This window comes from Argentina silus (assembly GCF_951799395.1).
Source record: "Argentina silus genome assembly, chromosome: 11".
NCBI classification, from domain to species: domain Eukaryota; kingdom Metazoa; phylum Chordata; class Actinopteri; order Argentiniformes; family Argentinidae; genus Argentina; species Argentina silus.
This window is the reverse complement of record NC_139665.1, coordinates 6,346,408-6,365,706: the sequence shown is the minus strand read 5'-3', so window position 1 is coordinate 6,365,706 and position 19,299 is coordinate 6,346,408. Positions and strand designations below refer to the sequence as shown.

The 19,299-nt window shown below is 42.1% G+C and overlaps 2 protein-coding genes across 2 annotated transcripts; both read right to left on the bottom strand.

Moving 5' to 3' along the window:
• Window positions 1-1,536: 1,536 nt before the first annotated feature.
• Window positions 1,537-3,633, bottom strand: LOC310812517 (beta-1,3-galactosyltransferase 1-like). The gene is made up of 2 exons (XM_083681120.1): window positions 3,595-3,633; window positions 1,537-2,712 (listed from the first exon to the last, which is right to left on the bottom strand). Exons 1-2 carry the CDS (start codon window positions 3,624-3,626, stop codon window positions 1,548-1,550), a joined length of 1,197 nt encoding a protein of 398 aa, XP_083537246.1. The 5' UTR covers window positions 3,627-3,633; the 3' UTR covers window positions 1,537-1,547.
• Window positions 3,634-8,133: 4,500 nt separating this feature from the next.
• Window positions 8,134-11,775, bottom strand: LOC310812138 (voltage-gated potassium channel regulatory subunit KCNG4-like; the record flags this gene model as incomplete). Its single annotated transcript, XM_083680558.1, has 3 exons — window positions 8,134-8,964; window positions 10,372-10,593; window positions 11,233-11,775. 3 exons carry the CDS (start codon window positions 11,773-11,775, stop codon window positions 8,134-8,136), a joined length of 1,596 nt encoding a protein of 531 aa, XP_083536684.1.
• Window positions 11,776-19,299: the final 7,524 nt, after the last annotated feature.

Here is a 19,299-nt window from a genome sequence, read left to right as displayed (position 1 = left end):
TATAAGTCATATGGTGGCAGCTAAACCTGACCCTATGTTAGGCTATGTGGATTTCTAACATCAGACTTACCTATCCAGACCTTTCAGATTCATTCGTTACATAGAAGAAGGTGCGAAGGCTTGTCATGTTTCCTTTTCAACAGATGAAAATGATCCTGACTTGCGAATTCCCTACACTTGACACTCCCTAGACACTTGTAGATTGGATAGAATCTTTTTGCCCTCTTGCTTTTACCTATCCAAGCCAATCAGATCTACCTAGTGCCTGGGGAGTAGTGTCTAGGGAGTACTGTCTAGGGAGTAGTGTCTAGGGAGTAGTATCTAGGGAGTAGTGTCTAGGGAGTAGTATCTAGGGAGTAGTGTCTAGGGAGTAGTGTCTAGGGAGTAGTATCTAGGGAGTAGTGTCTAGGGAGTAGTATCTAGGGAGTAGTGGCTAGGGAATGTTTCTACTGTATACAGGTTCCATGAGTCACAACTCAAATCAACTAGTTTGTTTTTTGACCTGAGACAATTTGTTTGGAAAAACACACAGACATTTTTACACATTTCCTTCATTTGTTGGCTCCTTCTTATAATAATCATTATTTTATTTTTTTTAAAGCCAGAAAAACAACAAATGGGGAGTGGTTTGTTTCAACAGAATAATTGCATAGTTACATAATTAATAATTACATAGTTACATTAACATATTAATTTCACTCAGCAAATATTCGCTTTGTTATTACTATAGTTATTTAGTAGCCAGCTTCAGCTACATGTTTGCTCTGTTTAGCTGAAGTTAACCATTGATTGAGTTTGTTTATTTATAGTGTAATAATTTATACTTTTTGTGGCTCTTCCAGAGAAGGATATTCTGTCAGAAAAAGGGGGACGTTTGTCTCATACTTATACTTGGGGTGTTGCCATGTCACATTTACTACAACAAACCGTTCAACCAAAGCAGGTAAAACCCTGCCTTTGAAAATGTAAGGATAGCAGAGATGTTATTATTCTCCTTAATTACAGACTTCTTTCTGACTTTCTAGCTTTAGACTGAGAGTGTCAAAATACTGTGTGCCCGGTTATTGTTTTTACAAATGTTGATTTTGCAACAAGAATTTATGAACATGACCGATAATACAACCATGGGTTTCAACTAAAACAGTAGCTAAATTCCCAATCTAGCCTCCCTTCCGTGGCCACCTAAAACAAACAATGCTTTATTTGCCATGAAATCAACTCATCACTCAATTGTTGCACACACCCTGCCCCATAACAACACACATACACTGCCATCCGGGGCAGTTCGGGGTTAAGTGCCTTGCTCAAGGGCACAACGGCAGTGGTAGCCACCTTAAATATGATGCCAGCAACCCTCCAGTTACCAGCTCACATCTGGCTCCCTCCTGTGGTGGGTATCGAACCAACAACGGGTAGAGAATCAGACCATAGCCCAAGCAGAGTTCATTCTCAAGGGCATCATGGGAAGCCCTCACAGTAGCAGGTTCTTTCTCTGTCCTTACATGTGCTTTATAATCAACAGTTAGAACCAGGTCTGTGCTGTATGATCAACAGTAAGGGCCAGGTTTATTTAACTCCCTCCAGACCCTAACCTGGTCTATGATGCTGTGTGTGGTGGTGGCTATAAGCCTAGAGTAGCTACATCGATTGTAAGGCACTGGGAAGACATTGAACAGGTTGCCACTTGGGGGATCAGTAGGACGGATGCCCAAATACATCATACACAAGCCCAGATAGACGTCCTCAATGTAGACGGCTTTAACCTGCCTGGATGCTTTCACTAGCTTGATGGGGAGGTCCAATGACAAGACATAGCCCAGTCCCAAAGCATAAGGTGGGTAGTATATCTCAGAAAACACCTCCCTTGGGAGATACCATTTGGAGTTGTGGTCCCGAAGAACCTTACCCCATTTGGCCACCAGTCCAGTCATGTAGTTCTGCTTTGGCGCACTGAGCAGCATGTTGACCAGGTTGTGCACATTGAGGAACATGTCTGAGTCTATCTTCATGGCGTAGGAGGCGTTGGGGCAGCGAGAGCTCAGCCACTCCAGCATCACCATGGTCTTGATGGTCAGGTTTTTGTAGCTGTCCTTGAAGTCACTCTGCAGCAGGTCCCGCTGCTCTCTGCTCTCCTGCAGCACCTCCTCCTGGACCTTCTCTCTGCCCTCTCCACTGGGCAGAGCTAGTAAGAAAAACAGACGCACCACTTTGCCCAGTACCATGTTCTCCTTGCCCCAAGTATTGCGGACAGCGTCTCGAGCTGCCCTGTTGTGGGGCGCCACTGGAACCATCAGAACCAGGAAGAGGTTCTTCTCCCGGCATTTCTCCTCCTCGTCCACCAGGAAGTGGTACCGATGCGGGTATTCAACATAGTAAGGTCCCGGTGACAAATAGGGGACAGGGGTGGGAATCAAAGCCTTTCCCTCTGTAGTCAGACTAATGGTCTGTAAAGTCGGGGTGGTGGTGGTTTCATTAATCAGACTAACGGTCTGTACAGTCAGGGTGGTGATGGTTTCATTATATGTTTCCCTAGCAGTTGATTGTATTGCAGTTTGATTGTATTCTTTCCACCATTTTGGGGCCCAGTCTTTAGCGAGTCCAGAGAGGTTGTTGCTATACAGGAGGAGTGTGGTGGCCATGAGGAGAAAAAGGAAACAGCAGCGATACTTCGACCAGCAACAGTACCTCTTGCTCTCCTGCTGTGTGCCCTGGCTGAGAGAGGAGAGGGGCAAACACAGTTTAGGATCCTTTTAAAGGTACAGTTCTCTCCGAATCAAAGTTGGGCAGATGTTTCCATGCCTCATAAGTGCTCTAGAAATAATTTCACTTACCACAGCATTTGTTGTACAGAATGAGCTTTTAGCCAAAACTGAAAATAATTTGAATAATTGGAGTCTTCTAATTTCATTCAGTGCACATCGAAACCATCTAAACATTTTACTCCTTTTAAGGTCTGAAAACATCTTGAAACAGATTCTGGAGTGGATAACCCCTTTCATGCATACATGTATTTGTCTAAGCACCTCTACCCCTTAGCACACACTTTTCTTTGGAAAGGCAAACAGTGTGATACCCTCATACCCAACCCAAGTTTCAGTTAACAGTCAACAACAAGAAATGTTTTACAGTCACATAACATTTAACAAACAGTATATTATTCAATATACAGTGTATTATTGACCATTACTGTTTCAAATGTCTAATTTGTTTGTTGTTGTTGTGGAGTTTATGTTTATTGCTGATATAAATCGAAATAATCTGTATCACTTGTATTTCCATAGCTGTCAATAACACTGATGTAATTCATTCCAGGTTCTACAACAGTGACAGCAGCAATACTAATTATAAGATATGATTTACTAATTAAATCAGAAACTAACAACATTCAGTCCAAAGCCAATGTTATGCCATGAAATCATGTAGACATACATGTATAAGTAAACACATATTTCAAGTCCTGGAGTGACATACATCTTTAGCCACAGGTGCTCTGAGGAAACTGTATAGAGTTCTCCCTAGCACTATCCCTGCTTTGAATTAAATATATAAAACTTGATATGAGTCACATGAGAGAGAAGAGAAACACACACATACCTTTCTCCTTTCTTAATGCTGTCCTCCAGCATGTTGAGATCTTGTAGGTAGATCTTGTACCCGACAGGTGCTCTTATTATGCCACACAATACCCACATCAGTAGTATGCCATGGGCAGGACTCCTCTACTGGCTGTACCTGCATTTCCCGTTTCCCTGCTTGTCCTCTATTTACAATGAAATGTACCCACTGCGTGTGTGTGTGTGTATTGAACTGTGTGTGTGGTAAGGAACAATACACCCGGGACCTGTACTTCCTGTAGATAACAGTGTATGCTGTAAGAGGACTACCTGATAACACATTGTGTTCCGCTTTATGATGTTAATTGTTTTAATATTAACTGTGTTACTATCTATATTATCTGTAAAGATACATAACAAGATGTTTTGTCTTCTGAGCTGAAGCTGGTCTTTTCAAATCTGCCATGATTTCATTCTTATGATGCAGCCTTTAACTCATACACAATGACATATCCATCACACATTACCATGAGAAACCAGTCAGTGACAACTAAAACGTTTCAAAATGAGTTGAGTTGGTTTACTGACTTCACTCCAGCCCACTAAGCCTTAAGAATAGATACACACCCAGCATGTGAGCAGCTCTTGATCATTAGATTTTCCTTCAGTAGCTTTGGAGATTTACATCCTCTTACGTAACCATGGGATTGTCTCAAGAGTTTCAGGGTATGGCCGTTGGGGCATGCAAATGATTCTATGTAACCATGGTGACCAGGTCGAGCCTACCTGTTATGAGGCCACCTCTTTGTTTGTTTCACTGTATCACAAGAGCTTGCCATTTTTTAAGAGGAGGATCTATTGCAGGTGGTTTTGTGTGTCTTCTTTGAGGCTGTGATCAAAAGCTTGTTCTACTGTCATCACATGTGTTTTGCTAGCACTTTGCTGGACATTGTACTCATTATTATTTCTATATATATGTGTGTGTGTGTGTGTGTGTGTGTGTGTGTGTGTGTGTGTGTGTGTGTGTGTGTGTGTGTGTGTGTGTGTGTGTGTGTGTGTGTGTGTGTGTGTTGCCTATGGGTTACAAAACAGAAGCCAAATATAAGGAATTGGTAGTACCACAGACATGTGGCACAAGTTGAAAGAATACTCATGTATTTGTATGTACTCATGAATACAAATGTATTTGTTGTAAGTCGCTTTGGATAAAGGCGTCTGCTAAATGCCATAAATGTAAATGTACTCAAAGCTTGAACACCACCCATTTGTTCTTAAAACCCTTGTCCTAACCACTAGGTCATATTCTATTACAATAGTCATGTTTTCTCTGAGGTCTTGTCCATACACTTACAGAAATGTGTCCACTCACAATGACCGATACTTCACTTGACTGACCATGACTTAAACCAGTTATTTGCTTGCCAAATGCAATTGCCCTTGTTTGACCAGTTCAGGGGACCTGCTGTTGATAAAACTGGAGGGAAAAGTTTGCAAAATTGCAGTGGAAATTCAAGAGATGCGACAGGATTTTTGTGGCTAATTCTCAGATTTTGTCTTAAGTGTTGATAGAATTGATAAATAAGACAGTAAACTGCTTCAATTGTAGTCTAGGAAACTTCTTAAGTAAGAGTAAAAAGTATCTTATTAAATAGTACTTAAGTAAAAGTAATTTGCGTTACTTGGCATTTAATATTTCACATCTATCTATCTATCTATCCTTCTCTCACCTAACCTTCTCTTATCTATCTAACGTTCTCCATCCATCCAACCAACCAATCATCCATCTAGCAACCAACAAACCAACCAACCAAACCATCTTTAAACTGTATCCGCTACCATAATAAGACTCTCACTTTCACTTTTCAACTACCCAGCAAATCGATCTATGTCGTCCAAACCATCTTTAAGCTTTTTCCACTACCAAAATACGACTTTGCAAAGTTTCTTCTCGAACTTATTTTTCTAGTTATTAGTGGGCTTGCTATAGCAAGTCCAACTATTGTTATTGCTCATACTTATTAGAGGGCTTACTTCAGCAAATCCAATTATTGTTTTTGCTCCTACTTATTAGTGGGCTTGCTATTCACACCAATCTAACCGTACAATATGCAGAGAGGTCTTCACCCTTCACTCATCTATCTATCTATCTATCTATCTATCTATCTATCTATACTGCAAGTTATGTCTATCTAATCATGCTTCATAGAACATGTACACAAAATAACCCATATAAGATCCAACAACAAAAACGATTTGGTTGCTCTAATGGCTTGATCAGCACTGGATGGGTTTGTGTACTGTTGCCATTACGTGCATCACGTCAACCTCACAAGTCAACCTGTGTACAATTTGTGTGTGTAGAGGCTACAGTATTAGAGCTTAAGCGATACTATTTGTGTAGAACATGTCTTAATACATATCAAATTGTAAACCTATGCACCTATATGTTGCGTTGCACATTGTCCCAATGAAAATAGAAAGGTAGCCCGACCGGCCGTTAGAGGGCACTATTTCATACCTTTTTTGCGTGTGTAGTCCGCTGAAGCATACATGACTGGTCCTTCAGCTGCAATCACACATTATTGACTTCAGCAGGTATCTGAAGTGGATCTCAACTTCTCCTACACTATTGGGACACCCTTCAAAATGGCTACACGAAAATGTATTTCTGGGTCAAGAGGATAGTGGTAGTGGTAATCTTTTTTGAGTAATGGGATGCACATATTACAATAATGTTGTAAATAAAGCCAAGAACTTTAACAGGAGTTTATCAGTATACATCATCATTCTATTTCTATGTGTGGTAACTGGTAGTGAAAAGGTGAAGTGAAAAGTTTTGGGACGCACCTCCAGTGTTCCTTTGACTGATCCACTGACAATCTTAAAGCATGTAGTTTTGTTTTAAAATTTTAATAGTCAATTAACAGTAAACATATATAAACCCTATATATTGTCTGGCAAATAACCTTGTTGAGACCAGGCTTTCCTAGTTCGAAAAGCCTGGTGAAATCCTATGCAGAAAGTAGCTACAAAGGGGTGGAAACCAGTTTGAAATTAATGACACCTCGCCACACGTAAAACCAATCAAATACCTAATGCCTTCAACTAGATTTTGTGTATAGAGCACAGTTGTGGAAAAAATCTAATTCCGTTTTTCCATCAGGTTTTCTTCAATTTTGCAAGACAGCATCTAGCAACAACTCTGCAAAATAGTCCTATTTGGTCAGAAAGGAGTCAACACGACACACATAACAACAAGCAATCATTTACAGGCATGTAGGGGAGGGTTCTTGGAATGTAACATCCAATGAAATTGCGAGCATATTCTACCATATGCATATTGTTCAATTCAATCCAAGCCAGATCGCTTCATCAATTCTGCAGTTATCCAAAGGTGAGAACAATGCGATTTGGAGGTATGGCTATGCGAGACTAGCTGGCAGGTTTATTGAGATAACTGCTGCTGGCATGAGCCTGCTCTGAAAGACAGGTACAAATACAGCATCTTTGCTTTTAATTTCCACACATGCACAGAGACCATTTTCTAAACTATTATTTACAAATATTCATGCTCATTTAGACAGCCATGAATTCCGTGTTTCCTAGGTTCACAACGTGGGTCCATTCTTGACATTAAATAATATTTGACTTCTCAACATTTTCTCAAGTGGTTGTCTTCAATTATTATTTTGTATATAAAAGATAGGCCTATACATATTTTGTATTTTCAAGATTATACAGAGGCCAACAGCCAAGAAGCAACTGATTGCATACCGATCCCGCCCCTAGAGTTCAATTACATAAATGTTCATGAAGCCTGACAAATAAATAAATAAAAATAGCACCATCAGTCCACAACTCATCTCAACGACACGTTCAAATGCAAAATCTCACTCCAGTACACTTCATTGGGCGACTCATTTTGTCTGAATCCCTGAATGACTTTCGTTGCATGATGACAAGTGGAACAAGTGAGCTGGATGGTTTCTAAGTTGCCCATTTCCAACACGACTCTGCCGCAAACTGCGCATATATACAGTATATATATATGTGTGTGTATATATATGTATGTATATAGAGATAGATAGATAGATAGATAGATAGATGGATAGATCAAATCTTACCTGCGAAAACAGCGTGGCAACCTGGACAGGTAATTGGTAAAAATATGAACGCAGTATGAAAGCGCCATCATTAAAGTCGTTAACTCATTGTCAGTCAATTGGCTGATGATGAGTGATCTATGATTCAGACCATGAGCATAAACATGAGAAACCAATGGACATTGACATTCAGCAATTTGAAAACCTCTAATAGCATGTCATTCATATGCAGTAGAGCAGTTTCTTCTGACCAGTGTTTGATTGATACTCCTTTTATGATTGATGCCTTGCACACAGTGTCATTGGGCAGCACATTGAGAGAGAACTGTATCCAGTGTGGTATCAGCTATGGTAGCTCAGTTGAATAGCCTACTCTTATCTGAGACTTAGCATATTAAGTCAATCAGTAAATTGTCTTGAAAAACTGTCTACTATTCTTAAATAAAGATGATGTATGAATGATGAGCAACTGTCAGTCAGAAGGCAGCGGCTGGTAGCGTGGGCCGGTGAATCTCATTGGACTCAAACGCCTCTAGACAGGGCCAGAGATTCTCTCCATCTCTCTCTCTGCTCTGCTCTGCCTCAGCAGCCAGAGCTGCGCCTCTCTCCTCCTTCCACACTCTCTCATTCTCCTGCTTCAGCTCCTGGTAGGAGCGAGAGAACACGTGGAAGATCGACGTGGCCGGGAACGCCATGATAAGGATGCCGCTCAGGATGCTGCTCAGCGCCACCACCTGGCCCGGAACGCTCCGTGGCACCATGTCGCCGTAGCCCACCGTCGTCATGGAGATGATGGCCCACCAATAGGAGGCGGGGATGCTGCTGAACCTGTGCTGGGGGGCGGTGGCAGCGTGGGGAGCCAGCTCACTCTCAGCCAGGTGGACCAGCGGGGAGAAGAGCACCACCGCAACGCAGACGAAGAGCAGCAGCAGGCCGAACTCGCGAATGCTGCGCTGCATGGTCAGCCCCAGGGTCTGTAAACCCAGAGAGTGACGCGCCAGACGCATCACGTACAGGATCCGCAACGCCCGCATCAGACGCAGGACCAGGCCGAGCTTATCCAGGTACCCCCTTCCCGTCCCGGCCCCTGCTTCTCTGTCCTCCAGGGCCTTGTCCTGGTCCTCTATGATGGCCAGTGATATGTAGTAGGGAAGGATTGCGATGGCATCAATGATGTTGAGGGGCTTCCGCAAGAAGTCTAGCTTGGTGCGAGAATGGAGGAACCGCAGCAGGAACTCAAAAGAGAACCAAGCTACACACACCGTCTCCACCACAAACATGTTCTGACACTTCTGGGAACACTCGCCCTAGAGAGAGGGAGAGAGAGAGAGAGAGAGAGAGAAACTAGAAAATCATGGAAATTTGGATTTGAGTAAACTATCCCTTTAACCCTAGCCTATTGGTGGGGGGCATCCACACACACACACACACACACACACACACAGACATAGTCTCCTAGCAAAACGTCAATGAAGAAACGTTAGTACAGCCACCGTAATAATCTTCATGTTACTGTAGCGGGAAATCTACAGGTTTCCACAAAGCACTAAAAAAAAAAAAAAAAAAAACTATAATAGCCAACGCAACCGACTTATGTGGCAGTAAGGCAGTATTAGGCATACATTTCAAGTGGTTATGGTCAGGGTTAGGGTTGGTCATTAACTGTGAGTGGTTAGGGTTAGAAAAAGCTTCAAAGTGCTTTGGGTAGGTGTAAGTTGTAGGGGGAAGGTATTAGCAAACATTTAGCCACAAGAATTAGGGTTAGGATAAAATTAACTTTGTGTGGTTAGGGTAAGAGTAAGTTGTCAGGGGAAGGTATTAGCAAACATTAGCATTACCAAAAACACTAAGAGGTGGTTTCCTGGACAGAGTTTAATTTAAATCCAGACTAAGCCTAATGCTACTTAAATTAATCCAGAGTAAAAAAAGTGGATTTCTGAAACAGCGCTTCATTTCTGATTACATAGTTTTGGACTATGGAGTCCCTGACTCAAAATTGTTAGTTAATTTGAAATAAACAGACCTTGAAGCTAACTATGTCGAAACATATTGAGAAAGATCTGCATGATTCTGCAACAGAAGCCAAGTAAAAGAAAACCTGAACTACACTTTGCATGAACTCAACACAGATGTAAAAGCAGATGAAGCCTTTTAATCTTGGACTAGATTGCACCTCTAAAATGGTTGCCCTATGTGGTGTTCATGGGTCATTTTCCAACATTGCCATGGAGTAACTACACTAATCTGAAGTTAAACCTGCCTCTGGTAAAGTCTAATTAAAGCACTCATTTGGTTCTGCATTAGCTCTAATTTTCATTCTGGAAATCAGATTTATTTAACTCTGATTATTGAACGTCTTGGACCATGTCTGAGAAATGCAATTTTAGTTAGTCCAGTTTAAAAGTGCAATTTAGTCTAGGATTAGGCTTAATCTGTGTTTTAGAAACCGCCCTAAAAGCACAAAGCACAACATTTCCCCAAAACAGACCTGAACCTGCAATGTTCAGGTTAAAAGTCTTGGTTATACGCTGTCCCCCAATTTACCACCTAGCAAAGCAATCTTCATTTTGTAGTCCTCTGTTGGTTGCTATTGCCTGACACATGCATGCACACACACTTAGCTGGTAACTATTATTGTGTGAAGGCACATGTATCCTCTAAGTGACTGGCCTTGCACACACACACATACCCTAGACACACACATACAAACTCACCCTGGTCTCCTCCTCACGTAGTTCGGGCATGGTGCTAATACACAGGCTGATGACAGTCACAGCCACCATGACCACAGAGAAGCAGGCGAAGACGATGCCTGCCCAGCCAGACTGAGGGTTGTCCACCACCTCTCTCAGCACGCTCATCAGCCTGCGGTAGCCCGACTCTGCCACCAGGGGGCTACTCTTCAGCTCCATCCTCGTCTGCCTCCACTCCGCCTCCTGCCATGCAATTTGATTGAATTAAAGATCCACTATAGGCAGTGAATACAGTAATTGAGGTAGGAGTTATAAAGAAGAGCTGGAGAGGACAGTTTACCTTCATTGTGATTAGGTTTCCAAAATTCCGGAAATGTTCAAGATGTAAACTTTCCATGGGAATTTTCAGGAATTTTTGGAATGTATGGGAATTTATGGCTTTTTTTCAAAACATTTTTTAACACTGATTGTATTTATCTTTGACCTTTTATTATACTTCGATTACAAATAAAAACAGGCTCCTTAAAACTTCATTTAGGTTAACATTTCAATAACAGAATATAATCACCCCCTCCCAAAACAGACCCATTCAATATAAAAAATAAGACAAAGTAGTAATTATCCTGAGGACACTACTGGTTCAGGATGAAGGCCAAATGACCAATAACATCATTGTCACATTGAACGTCCTTTATAATCAAGAGGGGAATTCATGTTTTCTATTTCACTTGTTTTCGTCTAGAAATGAAGTGGATAGGACTGTAACAAAAACAGTCATACAAACTGCCCAACTCCATTTACCATGTCCAGTTTAGATCATTATCTGATGATGTAACAATATATTATGACACAGGTGTAGGAGTAAAGTACCCAAATCTTTACCTTGCGTTCCTTCTCAGCCACCTCCTCCACGCGTGTGATCATCCGTCGCCGGCAGCAACGCTCCATGTGGGCGGGGTCTACCCCCCAGTAGTCGAGCTCGTCGTGCAGCGACACGGCACACAGCGAGCGCAGGAGGCGGAGCTTCCCCGCCGCCAGGAAGTTGAGGATGACTCGGAATGCGGCAGGGTTCCTGTCGAAGAAGAACTCGCGGCGTGCTTCGTCGTAGTCGTCGCATAGCCGAGCCATCTCCTCTGCACTACTGCACATGCTCAGACGGCCCAGCCGGGAGAGGGGGAACTCCTCTAGTGTGCTCCAGGGGAAGGTGTAACGGTTCCCCCCCACGTTGATGAGCACCTGGAGGGTGTGGTCAACCATGTGCAGGGCCTCTAGACCGTGGAGCAGCTGGGCACGTTGATAGTACACACCCTTGGTTGTCTCAGTCTCAGGTATCTCTGTGAACAAACGGTCAACACTGCTGTTGTCACTACTGAGAGAGTAGTTGGCGCCAAAGTCTGTGTTGGTATTGCTGATGATTGCTGGCATGGTGGCATCGGGGAGGGCAGGAGAAGGAAGGAGGAGGTGCAGGTGTCTCTGTTGGACTGGAGATCAGGAAGGGAACAAGGCAGCAGGCAGGCAGTGTGACCTGTTGGGATAGATATTAGAGAGTTCTGTTTCTCTATGTTCTCTTGTTTACCTCCCCTCCCGTTCCCAGGGTTGATCGGCGTAAACATGGACTAAAGGGAGTGTCCACCCTATTAGTGGACATGTGATATGGAGTGAATGAGTGCATATTTGTGAGAGGAGGAGATAATTGGAACACAATCCTTAGATACAGCCTCAGAGAGATGGCTCCCCTTTAGAGCTCCCTTGTTTGTCATGGTTGTGGCAACCAGCTGAATCCAAGTTTTCACGTCAAAAGAACATTTCACTTTTTGTTAGATATGGAATGGTACATTTGTTCAATAACATAACCTTTCAGTGTTAAGAATTATCATCATTCACCTTCCAGATGATTCCTATCGTATACAACTCATTACTGTAGGCTATTGTTATCACTATTTGTGATAGTAATAGTAAACATAGTAAACATAATCCGCTAGTTTGAAAGCCTATCATCATTTTGCCAGTTGGAAACATTATCATAACTAATATCCTGACCACGTGTCATGTTTCAAGTCGATTCCAAAACATTAGCTTGATTAAATTTGGATGCTTAAACCACAGTGAAAAATATGATACCTTGGGCCCTTCTACTATTTCAGTAACGTCCATAGATGGATGTAAACGTATGAACATGTATAGAAAGTAGTTTACCAAACTTCATTAAAAGAATTTTGACAGTTTTTGGTGATTATTCTGGGAGATATTGAAATTCTAGTATATGTTCCATCCCATGTTTTTGAAGCACTCCGAAAGAAATAAAGTGCTACTCTGGAGATTAATTTAAGAATAATTAGGCATAGTCCTGATTTAAATTAAACTCTATATGGCATATAAAGGAAATGTTGAATGCAGATATTTCACTTCTATAACCATTTTCATTTGTTTGAATGTTTTGTCTAACAGTATAAAGACAACCAACGTGAGACATTTAAACGTTTAAAGTGGTAATGAACAGCCAAAATGAGACATTTCAAACGTTTAAAGTGATAATAAACAGCCAAAGTGAGACATTTCAAAAGTTTAAAGTGATAATAAACAGACAAAATGAAACATTTCAAAAGTTTAAAGTGTTAATAAACAGCCAAAGTGAGACATTTCAAACGTTTAAAGTGTTAATAAACAGCCTACCACCGGTTTACCGTGATGCGTTGATGTTCTCTTATCTTTTGGGGAACACTGACTACCATCCAGACCTGTCACTTGTCCATCCTAGGCCTAAACATCCCCTGGACTCAAAGACTTTTCCAAACCTTGGAGAGAAATTTAAAACCGGGAAAGAAACTAGGTAGTTCACAGGAAATTGTAGATGGAAAATTCTACTCAGCTTGCTTGTCATAAGAGTGCTGTTAGCCGTGAGCGCACGGCGCCGGTGAAGTTTGCAGAGAGCTCTTTTTCAATAACAACCGCGCATCTTCCGTAACAGTCTACTGTAGGTTCGGCGTAGAAGGCTTTTGCAACTAATCTGATTTTTTTCATCATTTTTAATACCATTCCATTGGTTCGCTCTGGGGTTAGGGACAGGCGGAAACAGGAGCGCTTTGGAGGAGTTGGGAATAAAAGCGATTATCTAACGGTGGTGTCCTGGTGTCCTCCGAAAACCTGCTGTTGGGTCATCTCAACTCGCTGACTCGCTGCTGATGCACTCTTTCGCTCTCTGTCTCTCTCTCTCTCTTTCTCTCTCGCTCTCTATCTCTCTCTCTTTCTTTCTTTTCCCTCTCTCTCTCCCTTTCTCTGTCTTAGGTGGCTATTGGATGACGATTCCATCACAATTGGGCAAGTAAAGCCTTTGTTTTAATGCATGTAAAGTTAGTCGATTTAGACATCCAAACAGTGAGAGGATTAATAAAGCACAGAGGAAGCAAGGCCACAAACCCTTCTGTATCAATTTAATTTACATAAGAAGATATCTATCTTGCTGCAACCACTGATGTATGAACACATGCATGCGGACACGCGTGCACACACACACACACACACACACACCCACACCCACACACACACACACACACACACACATATGTAGGCCTACGTTTTCCACATACAGAGCCGGACTGAGCTGAGCCAATACTGTGCTGTGGGTATGCCTGGTTACACGTCCTGTAATGGTGCCAGAAAGGACAAAGTGACAAGACAGTATCAGATCTAGCGCAGAGTGTGGTTGGGGTCAGCCCCATAGTGTGGAACGTTTCATGCTGTCTTAATGCGTAATAATAAGTCAGTCAAATGGGACACAGAAGGACTGTATTTTAGTTATAACAGATAAGTCATTTTGAAGATTAGCAACACTTGAGGTAGGAGAGGTAGCTAGTTTTAGTGATAGATGTCAGGGGCGGCGAGAGCCCCTACACACACCTGATTGACAAGTGTTCTATCCCTCAATGTCAGGAAGACAAAGGAGATAGTCTTTCATTTCTGGAAAAATAAATCTGACTACACCCCTGAAGATTCCCAGTGGGGTGGTGGGAATCGTGACCTTGAAACATACGTTGACAATAACTTAAACTGGAACATGAACACAAAGAAAACCTACTTCAAATCAAACTAGCGTCTGTACTTCCTGTGGAAACTCAGACTCTTCCTGTTGACAGAGGCATTGTGTTAGTGTGATACAGTCAGTCCTCAACTTCATCTCTGTCGCTTGGCTACATGGACTCACAAAGCAAAACCTCAACATTTCATTCATTAATTTTAAGTCATTTATCAGACGCTTGTATCCAAAGTGACTTACAGTACATTTGTCTAAGTAAGGGAATCAACTATACAACAGTCATTGTAAGTAAAACCTTCGATAAGAAGAAGTGCCATTGGCAGTCACAGTGCTAGAGAAAGGAAGAAACTTTATTGAATTTAATTTTTTTCAACAAACTCCAGAGTATCGCCAGGCAGCCAGTCAGGATCTGGAGTGTGTATCAGAGGGCAATGTTTGAGAAATGAAAGAGCATCACAGCTGATAACAGCCATCCCCTGCAGACAAAACACCTTTAACAGGGCAGGAAGGATGGTTGGTTGCCTTTAAAACTCAAGACAAACCACTCCAGAAACTCCCAGCGCGATCCCCTTTTTAATCAGGGTCACTCAAGATAGGGCTTTAAAAAATAGGACTGAACAACTTTAACGCTGACACTATACGCTACACTTTTTTAATTGTACTTGCTGCTGTTTTAGACGTTTTACATGTTTGTTTGTTTTGTATGTTGTTTTACATGGTTGTGGTATTGGGAAGACACTTTTCATGTTTCTTGTGAATGTGACTAATAAATAACTCTTGACTCTTGTGTAGACGAGGACAAATGAGGGTGTGGATATACGTGTACATGTATGTATGTTTGTGTGTGTGCGTGTGTGTGTGTGGGGGAGGGTGGGGGAGGGGATGGGAGGGAGGAGGGTGGAGGGTGGAATAGTAATAAGTTGGCCTGTGATCCCAGAGCTGATGAATATCAGGATTAAACTGTTAATCCACGCAGACAAGAGATGATGCAAGCAGTCAACCACCAGGCATGATGGAACAGAATGAGACAGGAGCGGAAAGAACACTTGGAGATTTGACCACATGGATCGGTTCAAGAGGCTTGTGTCCACCTCAGGCAGACAGATCATACCTGTTGCACAGTGAAATGACAGATGGCTGTGTTTCTAGATGGAAGACCACTGATTTAGGGTCAGATGTTTTTTCATCCCAGCATTGGGGTTGGGAGAAGAATAATCACATGGTAGATATGTGGATAAGGGACAACTTGTACTGTTGAGCAGTGTTTACGTGAATAAGGATATGCTTATATGCTTATGGCTTCACACTCGTTCAGGATTGTACAAGGACAGCATTGGATGGAAGGGGAGAATGGTTTAGAATGCAATCTTATTTAGATGTTTACAGATCTTTTCATCCCCATTCTCTGGTAGCTTTCAGCTTAATAACATCACTTGTGCACCCTCATCATTTCCTTATTGGAGGTTAGCATAGTTTAGTGAAGCCTTTATAAAAAAAGGCAATTTAATCTGACTCCAGAGGGACTGCTCTACTCATGCCAAATTGGCAGGGGACCGATGCAACGGCTCAATTTATGAAAACATTTCCACTCTCTCAGTCTCTCCTGATTCAGCACAAACAGGTTGTTCCCCGACTTCACCAAGTACGTGTCAGTGCACGCTTTGTCCTGTCTCAATCCCAAATGGACGGTTTAAAAAGCAGAAACAAAAAAAAGCATGTACATGTACACATACACACACACGTACACACACACACACACACACACACACACACATACACACACACACACACATAATGGTTCATTATACTTCAGTGTAAACATAGCCTGTGTGTTAAGCATTGATTTCCCCTTCTCTTCTTCTCTCCACCCCTCCCCTCCCCTCTTCTCTTCTCTTCTCTTCTCTTTTCTTCTCTTCTCTTCTCTTCTCTTCTCTTCTCTTCTCTTCTCTTCTCCTTTCTTCTCCTCTCCTCTCCTCCCCTCTTCCCTTCTCTTCTCCCCTGCCACCCCCACCCTCTCCCCCCCTCTCCTCCCCTGTCCCCTACCACTGTGTCTCAGGTTCCCTGTAATGGGATGGAAGGAGGACACTCAGAAATCAGTCTCAGATGGTAAAGACAGGGGGTAATTTTACACCTGACAGCTAGGTTCTTCCTCTCCGCTCCTGCCCCTGACTCATCTTACCGAGGCCAGTTTGGTGAATGTTATCAGCAGAAGTTACCTACACCACTGTGATGCTACTGTTAACAGTTGAGACACACTATGTCTCTTTGAGGAAATTGCGTAGGTTTTATACTGCAGCATAAGCAGCCATCTCCTGAAGGTGACTGGGATCATTATTGGACCCTCACTGACACATATACTCCAGTAAAGACCAGTCTGTGTGTACATCGGCTGCATGGGAGGCTGGTGGAGGTACAAATCAGAGGCCTCATTGTAATGCATGTAATGGAAAGAGGAATGGTTCCTCTGATTTCCTCCGATTTCTCCCCTGATCGGCTGGCTCCTTGCTAAAGCCAATATGAATGTGAAATGGCTGATCTAGCCAAGTTGTGGTTATTGATCAGTGTGATTTGGTTATCGATCTATTCTGGGTTCTCCCAGCCTGATTAAGACATGACTGAGTGACTGACTCCCTGGACTCTAGCATTAGGGACCCCGCTGCCCAACAAGAGCCCTGTTTGAGTACTCTTAAATGGATCCTTCCTTCCTCCACGTGCCCTGATCGATGAAAGACATGCATTAGAATGCTTGTTTTGAACATCCAATCACATTGATCAGTAATCCCAAGCGAGTGAGGAATGAGAACAGGGCCATGGTCTCTGGTGAGATACCCGCTGATCTCCTGAAACCGTGGAATGATGAGGTCCTCAACATACAAAAGAGAATTAAATAAAAGTGGTCAAGCAATGATTGTCAGAATGCCAAGGAGAACCTCCAGACATGAGAGACAGTCATCACTGGTATGGGAGCCTTGAATTCTTTCATGTCTGGCATTCCCTAGGTAAGATATACATTGGATGTTGAAAGAATGGTTCTCATTCTTTTTTTATAGTGGAATATATATTTGTTATATAACTTATATGACTCTGATATGACTCATATTTAGCCTTTGTTCCCAGACCCCAAACATACCCCCTGATTGGCTCTCCATAACACATCCAGAAAGTAGAATCATTGGATTAAAGACTTATTGTAACACGTGTTTGATACCATTCCTCATGTCATTCCATGCATTATAATGAGCCCGTCCTCGGATTTCTACCTCCACCAGCCTCCCCTGATGTGTGTGTTTTGTAAAGGAGTGGATGTGAAGGATATATGGCTGTCGGACTGCATCTCTGTAGACAAGAACAGATGGCACCCCGCCCCTCCTACACACACAAAATGGAAATGTAATTACATCACAAGCTCTCCTCTCCCCCTGTGGAATGAAAGACAATTCCCTCATCCCTTGTATGTCGACGTAATCTCATGTTACTGTATTTACACCATACCGGAGATGAATAATCCTCAATTGTTACAAGCTTACCAGTACTGAGGGCTGTACTGCTGCGTAACCTATATTAGACTTGGGAAGCTTAGCGTCTCCAAAAATGAAGAAAAAAATAATTAGCCAAGATGAAAAAATTGCTCCTCAGATTGTGATCTACAGTCATTTCTCATTTGTCTCACTAATTACTTCTTGTCCGTCTTGCCCCCACTCCCATCCTCCCTGAGCTGTCGCAGTGCTCAGATTCCTACTGTACATTACTATGCACACTCACTGATCCACTGTAACCAGGGACATTGTCAATGGTGTCTTAGGTCAGCAGAGGGACTACAGTTTGAGTTGACTGATGACACCACAAAATGTTGATTTGATTTTCACTCATGGAGGCAAAGACACACAGAACCAGAAGAGAATAAAAGCGATTATGTAACGCTGGTGTCCTCCGAAAACCTACTGTTGGGTCATCTCAAGTCGCTGACTGGCTGCTGAGAAGAGGCACACAAAAAAAGGATTCTCCTGCTGATGCTCTCTCTCTCTTTCTTTCTTTTTTTTTTTCTCTCTCTCTCTCTCCCTCTCTCTTCCCTAAAGCACTGAGAAAGAGGATGCAAAGAGACAAACCCTTCTGTCTCAATTGAATTTACATAAGCAGATCTTATGTAAATTCTGAATTTACACACACACACACACACACACACATACACACTTTTTATTTCAAAGTGAATGCACACAGATGAAAATGAAGAAACTAAGACATCATTTCATACTTTTTCTTTTAGTTAAAAACATATTTTCATTGTCCATTTATCCTGTGAGAAAGAATGAGACAGGAAGCAAAGCAAGGAGAGGAGGCTCCCCACAATATTACATTAATAAGCAACAACATGGCATTACAAGAATATGAGGAATATGAATACTAGTACAATAACTCAAAATAGTGTATATACTGTAGAATTACCCTACACACGCTGTGCCTTGCATTGTGGCATATGGTCAACCAATAAAGGTAAAATATACAAACCAGATACAGCATTACATGAAAATCTAAGAAATACTTACAGTAGGTGTCCTCATTAGAGCCCGACCAATATTGGATTTTTGGTTCCAATACCGATGCTGATTTATGGGTGGCAAAATTCACAGATAACAGATATATCTGCCAATTATGGTGTTTTTTTTGTTTTTTTACATAATTCCTTTTTAGCACAGTTTTCATAGGAAAAACAAAAACATGCTCTTAATGTTGATTTGGCAAAAATCCAAATCTCAATAATGACCAGAAATTATCTCCATTGATAGAGCAACATTTATTTATTTTATGTGCAGTTACTTGCCAAATGAGAATTGCACATGCACACAGTGCACTGCATATTGTTATCAGTGATTTGCTGTTCAATCTAACTTGCTGTGACACAGTTTGATCATTGACTC